Here is a 23549-nt window from a genome sequence, read left to right as displayed (position 1 = left end):
ATTCTGTACTATAACTTCAATAGGGTTTGCGGTATTCCAAAGGCAATGCTGGTTCCATAGTATCAAGTGGCCCTGCGATAGGCTGCTAGATTCAACTCTCCACAGCCATGGTCTGCTTTATGTTTTAATATCTAAACCTGACCCTGTGATTCTTCCCTTTCCCTCAAATGACTTTTAGCAGCAAAAAAAACTAATTCTAACAAACTTTTAATCCCAAAAATACATTTTTTTTTGTTTTTTACCAATAGTAAATTCCAAATTTCCTATCTTTACACACACACACACACACACACACACACACACACACACACACACACACACACACAGATACATGCAAATGCAACTCGCACTGTGTGTGTGTGTGTGTGTGTGTGTGTGTGTGTGTGTGTGTGTGTGTGTGTGTTGCCTATTTCTGATGAAGGCTTGTTGGCTGAAAGCTTACTTTCTGACAGTCTTTTTGTTGTGCCTGTCTGCGACTCAGTGTCTCTGCTTTAATTTTTGTTCTTTAAAATACCTCAGTGCGACCTGCTGTCTACTTCTTACATCAAAACATTATTATGGTTCAGTCTATAGTTTGTAATTAACATTGTAACTTGTGTCCACTTACTATACAAAATATTAGTCACCCCATAAAGGGAGCACACTGGTCACCTCAGAGTGCTGTAAATTTTGTACAACTGGTACCAGGTGATCATGTGACCCTCCCATCATAAGTTCAAAATGATGGCTGTGATAAGGAAAGAACAGCTGAAGTCTTTTTGGACATCTAGGAAATGCTATTAGTTGATTACTTCAGCCATGTAGAGACCATGAATGCTGCCATTGATTGTGCTAGACAGAAACAATTGGAGGAGGCGATTTGGAGGAAGTGACTGGGATTGCTATCCAGTGACCACATATGGCTGCGATTATGTGTGATTGCACAATGGACTGTATTGGAACAGCCTCCATACAGCCTGGATTCTCACCAAGCAATTTCATCTCTTTCGACCAGTGAACAAGCACCTGGCTGCTTGCCACTTCATAACAAATGCCAATATTCAAGAGGCTGCTGTTAAGAGACTCCTATATTTATACTCAAACTTGAAAAACTCTAGTTTCAACAGATTGTTTTACTAATGTAATAAATATGTAGACAACCATGGTGTTTACATGAGAAGTTGTTTCCCAGTGCCTCGATAAATTTTGTGTATTTCTTTGATGTCATGAATAAATTTCTTCTTGCTGAGGATTTGTTACATTAGTTTTCCAACCACCCTTGTATAAATATCATTTCTCACTCAAATAAATGAGGGGAAAACTCAACAAATATTTCATTGCTGACAGTTTTCTCAAAGTCTTCAACATCTGCTGATTGAGAAGTGGGGGTCCTGCAGAGAAAGAAGTAGTGTACACATTGTACATCACTTCTTGTCATAATTAAATGACAGTACCTATTAAGAGGACAGACCAATAGCAACCTCACAGAAGAAGTGGTGTGCAGTGGATAGGAACAAACAAAAATAATTTTTGTTCTTACAAGGGAAGTATGCATCCAACTGGTCATCAGTATTGCTCATCTTTCACACAATTTTCATACATATTTACATGAAACAAATGATCCTCTTGTATGAAGTACTTTTTGAGCATTTTAGAGTAATCTAGGTTCAAAGTTTTATGATTCAGGAGGACGATGATTCAATCCTGTGTCTGGCCATTCTGATTTAGGTTTTCCATGATTTCCCTAAAGTGCGCCAGGTAAATGCTGGGATAGTTCCTTTGAAAGGGCACCGCAGATTTCTTTTCCCATCCTTTTCTCATCCGATGGGACCGGTGACCTCGCTGTATGGTCCCCTTCCCTGAATCAACCAGCCAACAACAAGAATAATAACAACAATAACCATCATAATCATAATAATACTACATTTATATCAAAGTATAATAAGGAATCTTGATGAAATGATTATTTATCGATACTTTCATGAATGTATCACAGTGAAGTCATTCTGAGCTAACAGCTTCAGGTAATATGCTATCTGTTTGTAATACTTTCAGGAATGTATCAATGAATTAACATTCATTTCATCATGATTCTTTATTATACCTTGATTAAACTTCACCACAAATGTATTATTAATGTGCCGCCATGCAATTACGCGTGTCCTCTACGTGCGACGCTGTCTGCCAGCCATGCAGCAGCTGTGCCACCTAAGCGGCCAGCCGAGCAGTGGCCGCTAGACTGGGAGTCAGTGCTCATTCGAATGCTAACGTGTACACATGTCTTGCTTGTCAACTTACTCTGTGACTTATATGTGTTGTGTCGTTCTGAAATATATGTGTTAAACTTGACGTTATAACAAAAAACTTTTACAAAAAACCTAGTTTCTTGCAGTAAAGTAAAAGGCACACAAGAACAAATGCCTGTGTGAAAGAGTCATTTTGATGTATGTTGACCACAACTGGTTAAGCAGTGTATTTTCCACTTCCAGCTACAAGGGAGGAAATCACACTTCATGACTAAATTATCGTGAATAAGCATCCTCCATAGTGCATAGTGTAAAATTTACTTGAGAAGTAGCTAGTAGATGCCTTCCAATTCATGAATAGAACTCACCAAAACTGACTCAGAGATCAGGGGCTTTTAACTTAATCACAAACCAGAAATCTCATTTAATTTATGCTAAAATATTCACTCCATTATTTGATCTTCATCGAGATAGAAAATTGGAATGAGGTCACACATTTTGATGAATAATTTATTTCAGTATAACTGTTTTCAGGCAGGCCCATTCTCACATAGCAGTGAGGATTTCTTGTACAGTTTCACATTTATATCCTACAATATAATAGAATATTTGTGGTTTACAAAAGCTTTTACATTTTAAACAAGATGTATACATTTTACTGACTAGAGGAAAAGTTTTACTTCACACACTACAACATAGAGGCCTGCTTAATTAACACATTGACATGTATCTATGTGGTTGACTAAGGGCAACGTGGCAGACGCATATGTTGACATCTGACTTTGTTGGCTATAGAATACTGTATTGTGGTCTTCACTGTATAATGCAAATATTCATATCCTTTGCCCAGATCTTGAAGGGTACCTATACATTTAATTTGTAAAACTAGTGGCAATGAACACCCCAGTCATTTTCATTTTTCCCTCTTTTTCTTGACTCATTAATAAAGCTAAATTATGGAAGTAATATACTCTCTCTATCAACAGAAATTACAGGAGATAGATGAATTATTGTAGGACATTGTTTTAAAGTTAAGTAACAGAATGTTCCTACAAATTTTCATCCACATATAATTTTGTTTTAACAGAGAAATTATGCATACTATCATAACTGAGCTTTGTTAGTTAGTCAACAAGAAATACTAAATATTATGTTGCCAAACAGAGGAAAAATACTGGGCCGTTCATTGCCATTAGTTCTAAAAAATTAAATCTGTAGGTTAGAGTTCTACTCGTCACATAGAGGACACACTGACCTGAGCACAGTCAAATTTAAGAGCAGACTGAAAAATAGACTGTTGGATATTTTTTAGCTATTGGCCAGATCCTTTACGAGGACCAGGGGTAGAGAGGGGGAGGGATAGCAGTGTAGGGCTTCAGGAAGGTGGTGTATTGCAACATGTGGAAATGTGCAGTGACATGGCAGGGATAGAAATATTCTTCCCACTCCTCTCACAATGGTATTATGTCAACCACTTAACATATGCAATATCTTTGTATGTCCCTGTTTAACCCCTGCTTTGGTATCTTTGCTGATCACATTCAACGCCTCCCCCAATCCCTTGCCACATGGTCCATATCACTGTAAAAGAGCTAGATGCAAGAACTGTACCATACATGTTCCCATTACCATCTACTCCAGGCCTGTCACATCCATGTACTCTACCAATTTAACTGCAACACTGTGTGCCACTCTATGTGAGCATGTCCACTAATCAACTATCTGTTAGCAAACTGTGCCAAGAGACAGCTGGCCTTTACATTTGCTGAACATGCTGCACAGCACAGTGTGCTTGTCTTAGTGAATCAAAATCCAGGACAGAATGTAACAACATGACCACAGTCTCTGGCTGCTGAGGCCAGACTGAGAGCAGCAGCCCATGATGGGGGTTAAGGAGGATGCTGGGGCAGGTATGGGAAGGGATGGTAGGGGACGGTAAAATGTTGCTTCTGAGTAATGTGATGTCACTAAGAGAATCTCTACTCTCGGAGATCAACACCTTCAGCCTATTACCCACAACCTATCCTCCTGCAGAAAAGATACCAACCATCTCCTCCTCCGACTCTTTGCAATTCCTGTACTCTTTGCTGTTCCTGTTCCTTTGCCACATGGTGCCCTGATTGTCATTATTGATGCCACCTCACTTTACACTAACATCCCTAATGACCATGTCCTTACTGCTACTGAATACTACCTTTCCCAATGCCCAATGGATTCCAAACCTATAACCTTGTTCCTAGTCACCATGACCAACTATATCCTCACCCACAATTACTTGTCCTTTGAAAGCATTACCTACAAACAAATCTGGGGTACAGCAGTGGGCACCTGCATGGGACCATTTTATGCCAACCTATTCATGGATCATCTAGAGAATCCTTCCTAAACACTCAGAATCCCAAACCTCGCATCTGGTTATGATTCACTGATGACATCTTCATGTGATATGGATCAAGGGTGAGGACGTCCTATCCACATTCCTCCAGAACCTCAATGCTTCGCCCCCATTTGCTTCACCTGGCCCAACTCAACCCCCCAAACCATCTTCCTCGGCATTGACCTCCATCTCAAAGATGGCTACATCATTACCTGCATCCATAACAAATCTACCAACCATCAGCAATACCTCCACTTCAACAGCTGCCACCAATTTCATACCAATACGTCCCCCATCCATACAGCCTAGCCACCCAAGGCCATCGCATCTGCAATGATGAGCAGTCCCTCTCGAAATATACTGAGGGTCTGACGGAGGCCTTTACAGACCATAAATACTCTCCCAACATTGTACAAAGACAGATCTCCCATGCCTTGTCTCTCCAGTCTCCCACCACCTTCCATAGTCCCACCATCCGGTCACAGAGGAGCATTCTCCTCGTGTCTCAGTACCACGCAGGATTGGAGCAAAATCACATTCTCCACCAGGCTTTTGACTATCTTTTGTCGTGCCTAGAAATGAGAAATGTCCTACCCATGTCCTTCCCACCTCTCCAACAGTGGCATTCTGCCACTCACCAGCCTACACAATATCTTCATGTATCTCTACACATCCCCTGCTTCCAACCCTTTGCCTCATGGCTCATCGTCCCGTAATAGATTAGATGAAAGACTTGTACCATACATCCTCAAACCACTACCTACTCCACTCTGGTCACAAGCATCACCTATTCCATGAGAGACAGGGCTACTTGTGGAATCAGTTATGTGATGTACAAGCTAAGCTGCAACCACTATGCTGTGTTCTATGTGGGAATGACAGCTAAGAAGCGGCTTTACAGGCTGTGCCACATTGACCCTTCCCACTAGCACCAGATTTTCTGAATTTCACAGGTGGGAACTCTCCCTGCAACCTCATAATTTTCCTGGCCTCAACCTTCATTATCCATTGCCCTTACCCAGCCTCTTCCCTGTTCCCATTCCAGCACTACACAGCCCTCGGTTCCACCAATGCACCCACTGTCTTTTTACTTCTCCCCTTTTCTGCTATCCCCACCCCACTGTTAGCCTCAGTCTAATCTCCTGACTGCAGCTAGCTGCCCTACCCTCTCTCCACCACACCTTATCCCTGTATGCTCCCACAAGCAGCACTTACTGTCCCCTGCCATACTCTGCTATCCTTTCCCCTCCTCTCCCCAGCCTCCTCCTTACCTCCCACCAACCAGTTGCTTCCCCCATCATGCTCTGCTGCTCGTAGTCTGGCCACGGCAGCCAGGGACTGTGGTTTTGTGTGTGCGTGTGCGTGCCCGTGCGCGTGCGTGCATGTGTTTTGTCTATTTTCAATGAAGTCGTTTTTCAGTAGAACGAAAAACCAGTCCAAGTTGCAAATTTTTACCTTTGTATTCATCTGATAACTAATATCGTGCAGAGACCCATTTTCAAATCATCATAGCAAACTTTAAAATGGCATTTCCAAAGATGTAAAACATATGCAATGAACATTTACAGTGTGTACTTTTGTGTACGCGCTCTAAATGTTCATTGCAAATTTTTGACATCTTCGGATATGCCATTTTAGACTTTGCTATGATGATTTGAAAATTTCTCTTGGCCCTGAACTAGTCATTGAATGAATAAAAAAATAAAAAAACAATTTGCAATGTGGACTAGTTTTCTGTTCTATTGATTAACAGAAATTGCTGACCCAAACTACCCTCGCATGCTGGAAGTTCGGAAGGCCTTGTTGGCTGAAAGTTCACTTTCTGACAGTCTTTTTGTTGTGCCTACTTGGAACTCGGCATTTCTGCTGTATGGTGAGTAGCAACTACCCTTTTCATAATTTTGTGACTTAAGTGAATGCATTACAGCCCGTACCATTTGAATCCATCCCACCAACACCAGCTTTTCTGAGCTGCACATGTGGGAACACTCAGTAAAACACATACTTTCTTCTCATAGACCCTCTGACCCATCCTACACTAATGCCTAGTGAATTTGTGGGTAGGGACATGTTATTTATTATAACTGTTTTCAGTGCTGCTTTGAACTGAAAGCAGGTTGGGTTAGGGTTTGCAACACCAATCTGCCTCACACAATAACAAAACATTCTCCAGCAGGTCTTGACTGAAAGTCCTCATGCTTCAATAAACCAATTTTTTTCATCGGTTCCAAAAGAACATCAGTGATCTTATTATAGTTTGCCACAAACTTAAAATTTTTGTCCTATCTCTCCCTGTTCCTAACTCCAACTTTCCACTTTTTCATTTCCTATAATGCGTTATACCACATTTCAATATGTGGTGACTAGAGAAATGGCAAACTGATAAGAGTTGCCATCTTGTGGATAATAATGGAAGCTGTTTAGTGAATCGAACAAGCACTATATCTTTTCAACAAATTCTGCAGTGTATATTGCTTCTGCAGATAAATTTTTAAATGCTACATAGTTCTCAATAACTGCAGCCACTTGTGACTAAGCTTGGCTGCAGCTGCCTTAACTTCCATTTTTAGTAAAAGAATCCTTAATATCAAAATGCAGTTTTGGCAAAGTCTTAAACATTTTCTGCTGATCCAGGACAAAAGCCATATGAATAAATTCAAAAGTGGCCTCCTTTTGATACCCAAATTGTATTTTATTTCTTTGGAGTACATTTCTAGTATTTTTTAATAGTTGTGGGACATCATAAATCACTGCAAATAAGTTCATCACTGACTAAAAAGTGAAATGAACTGAATTCAGTAAATTTCTCATTGTGCGGTTCCTTCAGTGCTCTCTGCTTGGTTGAAGTCTGGTCACAAACTGTGCAAACTATCATCAGCTCTGTTTCTCGCAGTTGCCTTGTGACATAGATAATGAGAACTTCTATAAAGTAGTACTTGAAACAGAGTTCTGATTAAGTTATGTGTGGCAACCTGCTTCCAGTGTTTATGTATGCCTCTGACCACAAATATTAATGTGTAGTTTGCATACAAATTTTACTTTCCTAAAGTCCTACATCCTGAAAAACCTGAAATTAGTTGCTTCTTTGCATCATAATACAACTCTCTCTCTCTCTCTCTCCAAAGACATATCATCGAACAAAGCACAATATTTATCATTGTTGTTCACTGCTTCAACTTCTGCTTGTGGTACATTCATTACTGCAGGATTCCAGCCCAGCTCAAAATGTACAGCAGATCACGGGAGTTTTAGATGCCTGACAGAAGAAAGGGGAAACTGAACTGACAAATATTTGTATAGCCAAGGGCTTTGCTTGTGTAAGGACAGAGCAAATACCTTGCTCTCAGATGTCCATCACCTAGCATTTTTTGATTGGTCAATGTATGTTAATTGCATGCCTGTGAAACCTCTGGTGACAGAATTTAAATAGTTTTATATGAAAGAGAAAGTATTGCTGTCACTTAAATCCGTAAATGTTTTTAATTCATATTTCCCATTATGTAGCTTTGCTTTAAGTTTTGATATCCTTGTTAAAGTATTCACATGAATCTTGTACATTTTTTAATTTTATGGGACTATAGTCTGCTTTTGAAACCCCCCTTCCCCAAAACCCAACTTTGGTCATTAAAAGATGTTTCGGAAAAGAATGTGTACTCACCACCTGTAGATTCATTTTGAGAGGAAACAAAAAAATTACAAAGTGCATCACTCAAAGAATTACTCTGTTCAGCAAACCAGTGCTTGATAATTCATTAACAGCAGTTTCACTTCCGGTATTAACAGCTGTATAATGAACACTTGCCACTGCACATGTTGTGCTTGGTAGTACATTAGCACCAATTTCACCTAGTCCACTTCTGATATTAGTATCTACATAAAGAACATCTGTCAGACATTTTCGAAACACATGCATGTTCAGGCTACATCTGGTTTATGAATAAAGTCTTTTTCGGAAAAATGTTCCTCACAAACAAAAATAGTAGCATAGTTCACATCAGGTGACAGCTCACAAACATTTTTTTCCAATTTAGAAGCAACTCTTGAGGTTTTCTGGGAAACCTGTAGAAGTGTTTGTTATTAACTTTCTCTGTTGAAGCTGTGCGATATCCAGATGAACAGCCCAAGAATTAGTGGGAGTATTTCTGTGTCAGTTTTTGTGTTGAAGACTCTGAAAATGCAACTTCTTGATTACATTCACTAGAACAACTTTTAAATCACATCACACCTATTTACATGAACAAACAAACACCACGCAGCTTAATTTGTGATAGAAGGTAATACATTTCATTTATATGTAGTTAAAATACTGTAAGCTAAATATCTTATTTCAGTTTTGAATGAGGACTTTTTTTCAGCAGGAGTTTTCTCCTGTTCCATGCTGAAAGTTACGTAATTTAAGTGTAAAAATCCTGTTTTAGCAAAGATATAATCAAATATAATTTGCAGTATACAGATATGAAATGAGAAATCTTGAAATGAGAAAGACTGTAAAAATAGACAAAATTGCAGACTACTCTACTGAATGACACAATAAATCCAGCCATTTTGGACAGATCTCATTGGACAGTTGTGTAGGCTTCCAGCAGCCACTTGCTTGATGACACCATTTACCCTCTACTGCCTGTAGTGTCTGGAAGGAACTAATCAACCTGTAGTGTCTGGAAGGAACTAATCAACATGATTCCAGTTTTTTCATTTAGCTGTCACACCCATGGGCAGCATACAGCATCTTCCTCCACCCTACCCTACTGTTCCTGCCCTCTCTGCCCCATAGTTCTTCTAGACTGCCCACCATCCACCCAACAGTTCTTCTGGACCCTCACCACCCACACCAACCGAGATCACTACTCACAGTGTCCAGAGATGACACTGGCAGACAGAGAGAGAGGGAGAGAGTTTTGATTGGATCAAGAACTTTCATCAGATAGCTAAAAATAACCAGCAATCTGCTTTCAAATGCAGCTATCTGCTGCTCAGTGCCTCCTCTATGCAATGAGTAGCAATCAGTACTACTCTCAATGGTATTCCATTGTGGATTTTCCATTATTAATCTTCATAGAGTTGGGCAAAGAATAAGAATATTCACATTATAAAGAAAACGACGTAATATTTGTAGACGTATTTCATCGCTGTGCCATTGTGTTCTTTGGTACAGCCAACCAAGTCGCTAAGATGATGTATGCAGATGTAAACATAGCAGAATTGAACACATTTGTCTGTCTGCCACATTGCCCTGAGTCTAACTCATGGTTCAGTATGTCACACATCAGTGAAGCAAATCTTCATATTGTAATGTATAAAATAAAACTTATATACTGAGAAGTAAAATATGCAGACCTTGCATATAGTGAAAAGCTTTTTTAAACTATAAAATCACAGATATTCTGTTATATTGCAGGACATAAATTTGAAATTTGTACAATAAATCCTTGTTGTCATCTGACAGTGGGCATAGGCCCAAAACTACTTATTGTGAAATAAATTATTTATTCAAAAAATGTAACGGGTTACATTTTTCTTCTTCAGTGATATTTCCAAAAATTCCTTCATATTGTGTAGCCATATTGGATAAAATCATATCTGATTTTCCAGTAACATGTTCCCAGCACAATATTTTCTCTCCCAAATTTTCCTTTAAAGCGTATCTACTTGCAAGATGCAGTGGAAAATCCCATAATGTAGCAAAAGTGGTCTATGTGTATATTATTTTAAATGATTTCCTTCCATAAACAGAGATATTATGAAGAACGGTGATAGTAGACTGTGTGTTCAAAAGTATCTGGACACCCCCAAAAACATATGTTTTTCATATTGGATGCATTGTGCTGCCACCTACTGCCAGGTACTCCATATCAATGACCTCAGTAGTCATTAGACATCATGAGAGAGCAGAATGGGGCACTCTGCAGAACTCATTGACTTTGAACGTGGTCAGGTGATTGGGTGTCACCTGTGTCGTACATCTGTACACAAGATTTCCACACTCCTAAACATCCCTAGGTCCACTGTTTCCGATGTGATAGTGAAGTGGAAACATGAAGAGACATGTACAGTACAAAAGCGTACAGGCCGACCTTGTCTGTTGACTGACAGAGACTGCCGAAAGTTGAAGAGGGTCGTAATGTGTAATAGGCAGACATCTATCCAGACCATCAGACAGGAATTCCATACTGCATCAGGATCCACTGCAAGTACTGTGGGAGGTGAGAAAACTTGGATTTCATGGTCGAGCGACTGCTCATAAGCCACACATCATGCCGGTAAATGCCAAACGACGCCTCGCTTGGTGTAAGGAGCGTAAACAATAGACGATTGGAAAAAAAATGGTTCAAATGGCTCTGAGCACTATGGGACTTAACATCTTAGGTCATAAGTCCCCTAGAACTTAGAACTACATAAACCTAACTAACCTAAGGACATCACACACACCCATGCCCGAGGCAGGATTCGAACCTGCGACCGTAGCAGTCCCGCGGTTCCGGACTGCAGCGCCAGAACCGCACGGCCACCGCGGCCGGCGACGATTGGACAGTGTAAAAATGTTGTGTGGAGTGACCAATCACAGAACACAATGTGACGATGCGATGGCAGGGTGTGGATAAGTCGAATGCCCGGCGAACATCATCTGCCAGCGTGTGTAGTGTCAACAGTAAAATTCAGAGGTGGTGGTGTCACGGTGTGGTCATGTTTTTCAAGGAGGGGTCTTGCACCCCTTGTTGTTTTATATCGCAGTATCACAGCACAGGCCTACATTGATGTTTTAAGCACCTTCTTGCTTCCCACTGTTGAAGAGAAATTCGGGTATAGTGGTTGCATCTTTCAATATGATCGAGCATCTGTTCATAATGCACGGCCTGTGGCAGAGTGTTTACACAACATTAACATCCCTGTAATGGACTGGCCTGCACAGAGTCCTGACCTAAATTCTACAGAACATCTTTGGGATGTTTTGGAATGCTGACTTCGTGCCAGGCCTCACTGAATCAATACCTCTCCTCAGTGCAGCACTCCATGAAGGATGGGCTACCATTCCACAAGAAACTTTCCAACACCTAAGTGGAGTGATAATGAGAGTGGAACCTGTCATCAAGGCTAAGGGAGGGCCAACACCGTATTGACTTCTAGCATTACCGATGGAGGGTGCCATTTTCAGGCAGGTGTCTGGATACTTTTGATCACACAGTGTATAATGTTAGTGGAACTGTAGTTTCACATATTTGTTGAATTATGTTGTCATTCCTTTGAATCAAACCAGTGTCTAAGCGCAACTGAACAAAAACTGTCAATGCTGTCCGTTGCTATCAGCTCTAAACAGAAACATTTGATATTTTTTTGCCATTGTTTCATTATTATTGTTCACTGCACTCTGTTGTTCCCTGTCATCAATGTTATTGTCTTTCTGATAATTGCTTTTTATTGAGTGCCAACAAGTAGCATTTAGTTCAGTTTTTTGTCCATGTTTATGAATCAGTGTTTTCTTTGTAATGAACTTTGCATCTGGATCAGTATGCTGAAGTGCTCAGTGACATGGTAATGAAAGAAATCACGTGACTGGGAAAAAAGTGATCCTCAAGATAAATTCAGTGTGATATACTGTGTCTGCAAGAATAATTCATTTTATGAAACTGTTAATCATACAGATTAAAAGAAAATTAATGAATTTTTACAAATATTTCTTGCCAAAAAGTAGGTCAACAAGTGACAGTATGTGCTTGAAAGCACCAAGCAATTAAAAACTGTATCTTACACGCATCCTATTCACCACTTCATTTACCAAAACATTATTGTCAGTGATGGATGCAAATCAGTAGGAAGAGAGAGAGAGATGCTTCAGTAAACATAATTACAAAAGTAATTGTTCATTTATTTAAACAAAAATTTATTATTTACTGCCAGTTATTAAACTTTCAAAACCAACCAAAAACTCATATTTATTGCCAGAAGTATGAAAAAAGTCATATTTAGGTAAATAAATACATAAATTTTGAAAATACTTCATTTTTGAAAATGTATCTCCTTGAAATCGTATATGTTGTGGTTATAGTATAATCAGAAATGCTATAAAAGTATGTAAATGAAATTACCCAAACACAGAGACTGAGTGAAAACATCCATATAACTGCCATAACTGTCAGAATCTTGTGTTTGTCATTTATCACATATTGAATGAAACCACTCAGACATGGAGGCTGAGAGAAAACATTCATATAGCTAACATGGCTGCAGAGACAAGTTTCATTCTGTTGTTTCATTTGACTGAAAAAACTTATTGAAAGTAAAACAACAATTGATTGTCCAGTCACTAAGAATGTAAGATATTTAATGATGCACTTCATATATGCTGTATATCACATTGAGAATTGTATTTGAAGAGCTAATTTTTAATGCAGCTAATATTAAAGTTAGGATGTTTCTAGTTCAAGTCACTGTCTTTCATTTACTACCCTAGTAGGCACTAAAGGACAAATCCATCAAAATATTATAGAGAGTAGAAACAGATCATGATACAAAATCCTCATCCATTTGAACATTCTGTATCATATGTAGAAGCATGGAAATTAGTAGCAAGAATTTGTGGAAAATATAGGAAATGTCAGCTACTTCATAGTGAACACAGTGTTCTTGACCAGTGGTCAAAGAAGTGGAAAGACATGGAATATTTTCTTTGTTTTCACACTATCTGAATTCCATGTAACATTTTGTTATACCTTATAAATATGAGTGACATTTTTTTTATTTTCAGAAATTGTTTGCTAAGGACATTACGCCAATGTGCCATGATATTAGAATTTGTGAAGTCAAAAGGTGTAGAAGTGAGATTCCATGGTCGAGGAAAGAATGAAGCATCTCATTACTGTGGACAGTGTGAGGTAAGATAAGTATTAAAACTATATGCAAACTGTGCCCGCAAAACAGTAAAAAGACAGTTTGGTTGTTTGTTTCAGAGACAGCTTATTTGTAGAATGAGTTATTTGTAACTAATTTGCAGTAATTATATGTAGGGTGCAATATTCACTTGCAAAATTAGCAGCACATATGAAATCTATTTTTGTTTACTGTTCTAAGAATAGTATCAAAAGACGGTGTCTGCACAGTGTTCCTCCCAAATGAGAAATATTTTGATTGAAATAATCTGTGTTTCAGATTGAAGTTTTCAACATCCTCTTCATCAGAGAACAAGAAAAAAGGCATGTTGTTCATTGTATGGACTGTGCCAGAAAGCAGGCACCAAGTTTGGAAGGGTTTGTGTGTCTCGAAGAATATAGCATGGAAGAACTAATGGAAGTGTTCGATCATTTCACATTACATGATCCAGTAAGTCAATTCTTCAGGGTTGTAAATATTATTTCAAAATAGATGTGCTGAAGAGCAGTGGATGGGTTACATTGCATCTTCTTTTTTCCTTTGTTATCTGTGACTGGAGCAATACTTAAGTTGGGAGAATTGCATTTCAGAGAATGAAGGATTTCAATCCCTGTATGACCTTTCATATTCTGTTTCCAGTAGTTTTTCTAAGCTGATAAAAATTAGTCCCAGAACTGTTCATTTCAAGAACGCAATCAATTTCCTTCCCATTCTTGTTTTATTCAAGTTTCTGTCCCATCTTTAACATTCCGATTCCTCGTGATGACTGGGTGTTGTGTGATGTCCTTAGGTTAGTTAGGTTTAAGTAGTTCTAAGTTCTAGGGGACTGATGACCATAGATGTTAAGTCCCATAGTGCTCAGAGCCAACGTTCTGACTGGTGTGATGATAAATCCTAATTTTCATTCTTCTGCTTGATCTTCAGCCATTTTCTCTTGACACATATAGCCTCCAACAGCTTCTGGTTTTTCTGTTTTGTCACTGATTAATGTTGCAGAAAAGTTCTTGTAGAATGTAAATACTGTTGTATGAAAGGAGACTAGTCACCAAAAAAATTGAAGTGTTCTGTAGTTGGTAGGAATGCACAAAAGAAAGAAAATTTGCTGCCTTTCACAGCTGTCCTTTGAAACACACACACACACACACACACACACACACACACACACAGAGCTCTGCCCTTAAAAGGGGCTGGATGGGCTAACAGTGCCAATGTTTTTTTTCTTGGCAGGTGGACTGGTTGTTGGTGGGAGTAGCATTGGGTGGGGTGGGTGGAGGGAGAGGGAAGAGGGAGGCAGGGAGAGGGAATGGGGATGGGTCACTAGCAGCTTGGTGGAAGGCAGTCAGTTTGCTGGCTACGAGTGCAGGAGGGGGGGGTGGCAGGAATATGGGCTAGGCATGTCATGCATGATTGTAGGGACCAGTGGGGTGTGTCACACGCCGAAAATGATGTGGGGATGTGAAAAGGGAGGGGGTAACAGGCCAGAGTAAGGGGAAACTGTTAGGTGGAGGCAGCAGAGACAGTGGGTTACCCAATATGGGAGCAGAGGGTGTGTTACAAAAGTAACTCCCATCTGCATAGTACAGAGAAGCTGATGGTGCAGGAAAGGATCCAAATGGTGCGGGTTGTGATGTAGCCTTTGGAACTGAGCATCTTGTGCTCAGCTGCATATTGTGTCACCAGATGGTCAACTTTGTGCTTGGGAAAAGTTTGGCAGTGGCCAAACATCCTAGTGGATAGCTGCTTGATAGTCTTGCTGACATAAAAAGCTGTACACTGTTTGCAGCAGAGTTGGTATATGATGTGGCTACTTTCACAGGTGGCCCATCCTCTGATGAGGTAGGATATGCCTGTGTTGGGACTTGAGTAGGATTGGGTCATGTCGTGCACCTTCGTCTGCCACAGGGATATAATCACTGCAGAAAGGGTTTGAGAATGGGAGGGCATAGGTATGGACTCGGATGTTGTGTAGGCTGGATGGGCTTGAAACACCACTCAACAAGGGGTGGGAGGAATCTTAGGTAGAATGTTGCTCATTTCAGAGCAGTATGAGAGATAATCAGAGTCCTGGTGAAGGATATGGTCTATTTGTTCCAGTCCGGGATGATATTGGATGACAAGGGGTGTAGCTGAATCTTGAGGGGGGATTGTGAGGATATGACATGCGAAATCTATTTGTGAACTAGGTTTGGTGGGTACCACCTGCCTGTGAAGGCTGTCATGAGGCCTTCAGTGTACTGGGCCGGGGACTCAGGTAAGTTGTCCACAAGGCTGCATGAGAGGAATATTTGGTGTGGAAAGGATGACAGCTGTCTAAATGCAGGTACTATTTGTGTTAGTTGTTTTAATGTGGACAGAGGTGTGAGCAGAGCCATCGGAGAGATGGAGATCATTGTGCAGGGGAGGTGGTGCAATGAATAGACCAGGTGAAATGGATGGGATAGAAGGTGCTGAGGTTGTGAAGGAATGTGGGTAGGGCGTCTTAGTCCTGAGCCCAGATCATGAAGATATCGTCAATCAACCTGAAGCAGGCTGGGTGTTGGGAGTTTTGAACTGACTGCCTCTCTCTGAGCCACTAGCAACCCACTCACAATCCATCACCCTGCCTCTCTCTCTCTCTCTCTCTCTCTCTCTCTCTCTCTCTTTCTTTCTCTTTCTCTTTTTCTTACTCTATCTCTATCTCTATCTCTGCCTTCCTCCCTCCTCCTTGCCTCTCTTCTCCTTTCCCTTTCTCTATCTCTGCCTTCCTCCCTCCTCCTTGTCTCTCTTCTCCTTTCCCTTTTTGCCTCAAAATACACATCATTTCAGTGGGTATTGGATTTTTGTGTGAATGAACAAACAATATGGGTCTATGTTATTCTGGTGATATATGTGTTAAGATACTAACTATACTGCTATGACAAAACAACTGAGTAACCTCAACTATTCCTTCCCTTCCACTTCATCTGGTCCTTCTCTACCCAGTGTGCCACCTTCTTGGGTGTTGACCTCCATCTCGGCCTCAATCTATGTGACCAAAAGTATCCAGACGCCTGGCTGAGAGTGACTTACAAGTTCGTGGTACCCTCCATTGGTAATGCTGGAATTCAGTATGGTGTTGGCCCACCCTTAGCGATGATGACAGCTTCCACTCTCACAGGCCTATGTTCAATCAGGTGCTGGAAGGTTTCTTGGTTGAGTGGCAGCCCATTCTTCATGGAGAACTGTGCTGAGGCAAGATATCGATGTTGGCATTCCAAAACATCCCAAAGGTGTTCTGTAGGATTCAGGTCAGGACTCTCTGCAGGCTAGTCCATTAAAGGGATGTTATTGTAACCACTCTGCCACAGGCTGCTCAAACCTGTTGAAAGATGCAATCGCCATCCCTGAATTGCTCTTCAACTGTGGGAAACAAGAAGGTGCTTAAAACATCAAATTAGGTCTGTGGTATGGTAGTGCCGTGCAAAACAACAAGGGCTGCAAGCCCCCTCCTTGAAAAACACGACCACACCATAACACCACCACCACCTCCGAATTTACTGTTGGCACTACACACACTGGCAGATGATGTTCACCGGGCATTCGCCATACCCACACCCTGCCATCGGTTCACCACATTGTGTACCGTGATTCAACACTCCACACGACGTTTTTCCACTGTTCAGTCGTCTAATGTTTATGCTCCTTACACCAAGCGAGGCATTGTTTGGCATTTACCGGGGTGATGTGTTGCTTATGAGCAGCTTCTTGACCATGGAATCCAAGTTTTCACACGTCCTGCCAAACTGTCATAGTACTTGCAGTGGATCCTGACGCAGTTTGGAATTCCTGTGTAATAATCGGGATAAATGTCTGCTTATTACACATTACAACCCTCTTCAACTGTCAGCAGTCTCTTGTCAGTCAACAGATGAGGTCAGCCTGTACACTTTTGTGCTGTACATGTCCGTTCACATTTTCACTTCACTATCACATTGGAAACAGTGGACCTAGGGATGTTTAGATGTGTGGAAATCTCACGTACAGACGTATGACACAAGTGACACCCAATCATCTGACCGTGTTCAAAGTCCATGTGTTCCGTGGAGCACCCAATTCTGCTCTCTCATGATGTCTAATGACTACTGAGGTCGCTAATTTGCAGTACCTCACAGTAGGTGGCAGCACAATGCACCTAATATGAAAAACATATGTTTTTGCAAACGTATGGGTACTTTTGATCACATAGTGTTTATTAACCTACTGCCCCACACCCTCCAACTAACAGTTTCCATTTCTCTGTCCTATCACCTCCTTCCTATTCTCATCTCCCACACTCTTTGTGTGCCGCCCTCTGCTGTTGCACCCGCCCATCTTTCCCTTTCCCCTTCCGTACTAATCTCCTTCATTCTCCCTCTTTGTCTATTGCCTCCTCCTTCCCCCCTCTCTGTCTATCTTCTGAGTGATGCCCCCCCCCTTCTTTTTCTCTCCTTCCCTCCCTCCCCCACTCCCTCCCCCATATCTCCCTCTCTCCATTCCCATCCCCCCCCCCTACCCCTTATGGGTCCAGGGGTTAGAATAGGCCAAGGTATTCTTGCCTATCGTAAGAGGCGACTAAAAGTAGTCTCACACGTTTCGGCCTTTATGTGATCGTCCCTTGTAGGGTTTGACCTCCATTTTTCAAAATTTTCCTGAAGAGTGAGCCAATTGGAGCAGGATGCCTTACATGGTGCAAAGTGTCCATCACGTGCCGAGACCTGTCACATCCTTCGTCGACGTGGATCCGCACTTCCGCTCATTCTCAAGCTGTTGGGCAAGGTCACCCTCCTGGGCTCGTTTTCCTCCATCCTCTGTCCAGTATTGCTTTCTCTGCTGTCGACGATAATGGACTTTTCAGCTCATTTGTGCCTGATATCCAGCATGGGAGCCAGTCCATTTTGGTGGGGCCACCATGTACCCTGTTGGTTGTAGCCCCCTGACCACACAGGTCATGCCTGCACCGTTACTTCCCCACGTATGCCAAGGAGTAGATGCCTGTTGCCCTGGGGCATTGGGACTCCCGGCAATGGCCATCCTGCCAGGTGGCCTTTGCTGTGGCTGGAAGTTTGGCCATACGTCTTCCCGCTGTACTTCCAGCATCACCTGTCGGGATTGTGGACGCCCTTCACATCCCAATACTCCCTGTGGCCCGCCTCCCATCTGTGTCAGCTGTGGAGAGCACCATTCGCCTTGCTTGCCAGACGGCCAGGATTCTCCAGAAGAAAGAAAAACAATGGAATAAAAGACCCTGGACTGACTGACTGACCTACACTGAGGCTAAGAGAAAATATGAGAAGCTACATCCTGTGCATATGATTTCAACCTAGGCTACCGCTATGAGAACGGTTCTACCATCTTCCATTCTGCCGCATACAGTTAGCTCTCAGAGCCGTCAGACTCCACCTGCCCCATTGATGGTGGGGGGCACTTCCCTCCCTGTTGCTCCTGCACAACCTACTTCAGGAACAACACTCCCCCACCCCCCCAACCATCGGGGATGTCAGTTTCCACTACTCAGCCGGAGAAGCGTAAGCCTTCTTCAGCTCCTCTTGCCAGGAAGGAATCCCTTGGGTCACTCCCTTCCCATGTTCCTATCAGTGGTAAAGTTGACACTCGCCATTGGCCGAAGCAACCATGGGTAGTCGGTCGTAAGGCTTCATGGTCCTCCTCAGTCACTGAGACAGAATCACTGAAGCCCTCGCAGTCAGAAAAACCTAAGGAGCAGTGACAGAAACCAAAAAAGAAAAAGTCCCCCAAGAAGCAAGGCACTGTGGTGGCACCCACACCACCACTACCCACAAGCTCTGTGTCTGACGATGAGGTGGAGATTCTGGTGTCCGCTGAGGGCCTAGATCTCACTGTGCCCTCGGACACAATGGATGTCGATCGCACAGACACTCATCTGGTGGCAGCATTGAGTGTTTCATGTCTTCCAAGTCTCACAATCGCATAATCTTCCAGTGGAATTGCGGCGGTTTTTTCCACCACTTGGCTGAGCTACAGCAACTGTTAAGCTTTACACCTGCTTTCTGCATTGCCCTCCAGGAAGCATAGTTCCGGGTATTGCAGACCTCTACCTTCTGTGGCTATAAGGGATATTACAGGAACTGTAGTGACTATAATAGAGTGTCAGGTGGAGTTGGTGTCTATGTCCTGAACTCAGTATGTAGTGAACCTGTGCCCCTTCAAACCCCTCTTGAAGCAGTGGCTGTCAGGATAAGGACGACGCAGGAAATACCTGTCTACACCTCCAGATGATGCAGTACCCCTGAACGTATTGGTTGCACTGATTGATCAACTCCCTAAACCTTTCCTATTTTTGGATGATTTTAACGCGCATAACCCCTTGTGGGGTGCCGCCGTGCTTACTGGCCGAGGTAGGGAGGTCGAAAATTTACTATCACAACTCGACCTCTGCCTCCACACATTTCAGTGTGCCACACATGGCACGTATTTGGCCATTGATTTCTCGGTTTGCAGTCCTGGCCTCCCATTTATCCACTGGAGAGCACATGACAACCTGTGTGGTAGTGCCCGCTTCCCCATCTTCGTGTCACTCCCCCGATTCAAGGACTGTAGCAAGTATTTCACCAGGTGACCTTTTTGTTACTACATTATAGTAACAGCTTTCTTAAAAGATAAATAACAGAGTTATTCGCAGATTAAGCAGCTTTTTTTTTTTTACGTTTCCATTCTGTTGCACTTAATTATAAATTTGCTACAAGCTTACACAGGACCATGTAACATGTTCTGCCTCTGTTGATTGTTTGAAATATCCTGGACAAACTTCTAAATTGTAACTGTCACAGAGTGATGTACTTCTCGCAAGTGAGAGACTGTTTGTTTACTCTTAGGACAATGTATCTTTGACTTGTTATATTGTATGTTCTGTGACTATGTAATAAAGTGTTGTTAGACTGCTAATCGCGGCTCTTCTGTGAGTCACGACGTAAGAATTTGGTGCCGAAACCCGGGATAGACTTTGCCCGAGACAATTCCACGATTGTCGTAGTGAACCGAATTCTGGACGCACGTCACGCGGCAATACTACGACGGGGTTACTGCAGCGATTTGTTACACCACGCAACAAGCTCTTCGACGACAACCGCCATCATACACAGCTAAGTTCAATTGAATTATCACGCAACATGTTTTGTAGTGCCATTTGTAAAGGCAACTGATTACATTATTGCCGCTGTGTACTGCTATTGTAGCTGTTCGATTAGCGCTTTAACGAATTATCAGATCCTACGCTACGCCTGTAGATTGTTTATGACTAGTGCTGCCATCTAGCGACCATCAATTGAACTACTTCGACTAGCGATCCAAAGATAACGCCTTACTAGGACCAGCTGATCGCTAGCCGACACTGCTTTAAACTTTCGAGTAATCGGACGGAATGGACGTGCCAGACCACAAACCAGAAGCGCAATTACACTCTCTAAAGAGAAAACGTGTGAGAGAAAGAGCAAACATTACGCGACTCGTGGCGGAAGTTGCAAGGTTGCGCGACACATCGGAAATCGCGGATTATAAATATTACAATGACAGATTGGGAAGCGTTCTGGACCGCCTCGTTAAATTAGATGAGGATATTCACGAGTTGATAGACGATGGCGAATACGAAGAAGATGTTCCTAAATGCGAAGATTATATAGACACCGCGAAACTCACAATTTCCCGATTGTCTCCCCGAAATAGAGAAACAGCTTGCGAAATCGGTAGCAGACATAAAGATTCCCGACAATCCGCCGGCACAATCTGTAACAATGAGTGTTCCCACAGCTTCAGTAAAACTTCCGCCGATCAAACTTGAGCCTTTTTCAGGCGATATTGAGACATGGGTGCGATTCTGGGAGCAGTTTGAGCAGTCGTTGACAAAGATCCGACGGTAACTACAATCAATAAACACATTTTTCTTCGCGGCTATCTCTCGGAGAACCAAAGCATTTAGTGGACGGTATTGCCGTGACGGCCGAGACGTACGCAGAAACGAAGAGGATTCTCCGAGCGCGTTATGGCAACAAGGATCGAATAATTCAAGCCCACTTAGATTATCTCGAAGCCATAAAACCAATTAAGTTGTCCACCCCAGAGGAACTTAATTCAACATTCATTGAATGCCAGCGACGTATTCAAGCTCTCCGGGCACTTGGGGAAGACGTGAACGGATACGGTCGAGTCCTCGCGCCGAAAATTTTACGCGCTTTTCCGGATGATATATGCCGCCGCTGGATAATTCACGCCAAGCGTACAGGAATATCTGAAGGGGACATTTTGCAACTGATGGAGTTTCTGAACGAGGAAGTCGACGGGGCGCTTACCACGCAGAAGATACGCGGTGAATTTTCAAGCACTTCTAGTAACCATCCCACGGCGTCCACACTTCACGTACACGCGAAATCTAAAAGATCGACTCCGAAGGATACCAGCGTAAATGAACCATTCTGCGTCTTTTGTGAATCTGACGGTCATTGGGCGCAGGACTGTAAGAAGATCGTACGCGTTAATGATCGAATAGATAAATTGAAACTAGCAAACAGATGCTTTCTTTGTCTTCAACGTGGGCCCAAAGTGTCAAATTGCAAAAAGAAAGAAAAGGCTCGGTGTGTTAACTGTAAAAGACTGCATCATAAGTCCATTTGTGAGGAACGAAAGGATATTAGGGGTCCTGCGGGTCAGACAAACGTTACTTCCGTTGGAAAGGTATCTGTCGCTCCTCACGGTTACACGTACCTTCAGACAGCCCAAGTATGCGTCTCAGGACCTACAGGATTGAGCAAGACAACGTGATGTCTACTGGATGCAGGTAGTCAGTCCAGCTTCATAGCAAAATCGCTGATTGATGATCTGAAACTGCAAACGGTGGACCGACAAGAACTAACCGTTTGTTCCTTTGAATCAAACCCTACACGCCCACGCCACCGCAGGCTTGTTCAGTTTAGTATGAAGGGGCTTTGGCAGAATTCTTCAGTGCCACTTACTGCCTTCGAAAGTACTCACGTTATTTCTCACCAGCCTTTGGTTCCACAACATATAAAGAGTTTACCAGATGCCCGTAAGATTACGCTAGCAGATCCGAAAACCGATTCAACAGAAGATCTTCCCGTGGAGATTCTTGTAGGAGGCGATTTTTATTGGAAGATAGTGAAGCACAATTCACCCACATGCATCTCTGAAACCTTAGTGTTAGTTCCTTCTCTGTTTGGCTGGATACTTAGTGGTAACAAGTCACAAGCCTGTGTGCATGCAACCGTGGTAAATTTTGCTCAGACTGACCGATCTCCTCTGCACTCTGACAATGATTTCAGACGCTTTTGGGACTTGGAAACTATAGGGATTACTGCCGATCAGGATCTACCTGTGAACAACAAGGATACGAGACTTCTTGAAGAGTTTAGAGCATCTTTCTCTATAAAGGATCATCGAGCAGTCGTTACACTTCCCAAAATGCAACATAAAGTGCTTTCGAGTAACAGACCTATCGCGGAAAAATGATTCAAGCACCTCAGGGAAAGATTTCAATGTCAAGAGACATTTAAGCAAATGTATTTCGATCTTATGCTAGACTACATTACGAAGGGGCAAGTAGAGGTCGCTCCCACCCCACTCTCAGGAAAGGAGCTATTTTATCTCCCTCATCATGCAGTGAGGAAGGAGAAATACGGAACCACTAAGTGGAGAATAGTCTTTGACGCCTCATCTCACGAAAACAATGCACCTTCTCTGAATGAGGTATTAGAAGTAGGACCGAACCTATTACCAGAGATTCTGGAAATTTTACTGCGTTTCAGATTATATTCTACGGCTATCGTCGCGGACATCACACAAGCTTTCCTTCAATTAACCTTCAACAAAAGGACAAAGACTTGACCAGATTTTTCTGGTTCAAGATTAGCCAGGATCAAACAGGAAATCTTCAAATGACGGACGAATTAACAGAATACCGTTTTAACAGACTCCCATTCGGCCTGACCTGCAGCCCATTTTTACTTTCTGCAACACTAAGAGAACTTGCCGACAAGTGTATGACAGCATTTCCCACCGTAGCGCCACTTATAAACAAGACTGCATACATGGACGATTTT

General features: G+C 42.2%; 1 protein-coding gene across 1 annotated transcript in view; it reads left to right on the top strand.

Annotated features, from left to right (window-relative positions):
* Positions 1 to 23549, top strand: part of LOC126263553 (histone demethylase UTY) — a 371377-nt gene that overhangs the window by 335833 nt on the left and 11995 nt on the right. Inside the window, exons 22-23 of the mRNA XM_049960649.1 lie at positions 13346 to 13472; positions 13747 to 13917. Coding sequence (XP_049816606.1) covers positions 13346 to 13472; positions 13747 to 13917 — 298 coding nt within the window. The remainder of the gene's footprint in view (positions 1 to 13345; positions 13473 to 13746; positions 13918 to 23549) is intronic.

The sequence above is a fragment of the Schistocerca nitens genome, chromosome 1 (genome assembly GCF_023898315.1).
Source record: "Schistocerca nitens isolate TAMUIC-IGC-003100 chromosome 1, iqSchNite1.1, whole genome shotgun sequence".
Taxonomy (NCBI): domain Eukaryota; kingdom Metazoa; phylum Arthropoda; class Insecta; order Orthoptera; family Acrididae; genus Schistocerca; species Schistocerca nitens.
This window is presented reverse-complemented; position numbering and strand designations above follow the sequence as displayed.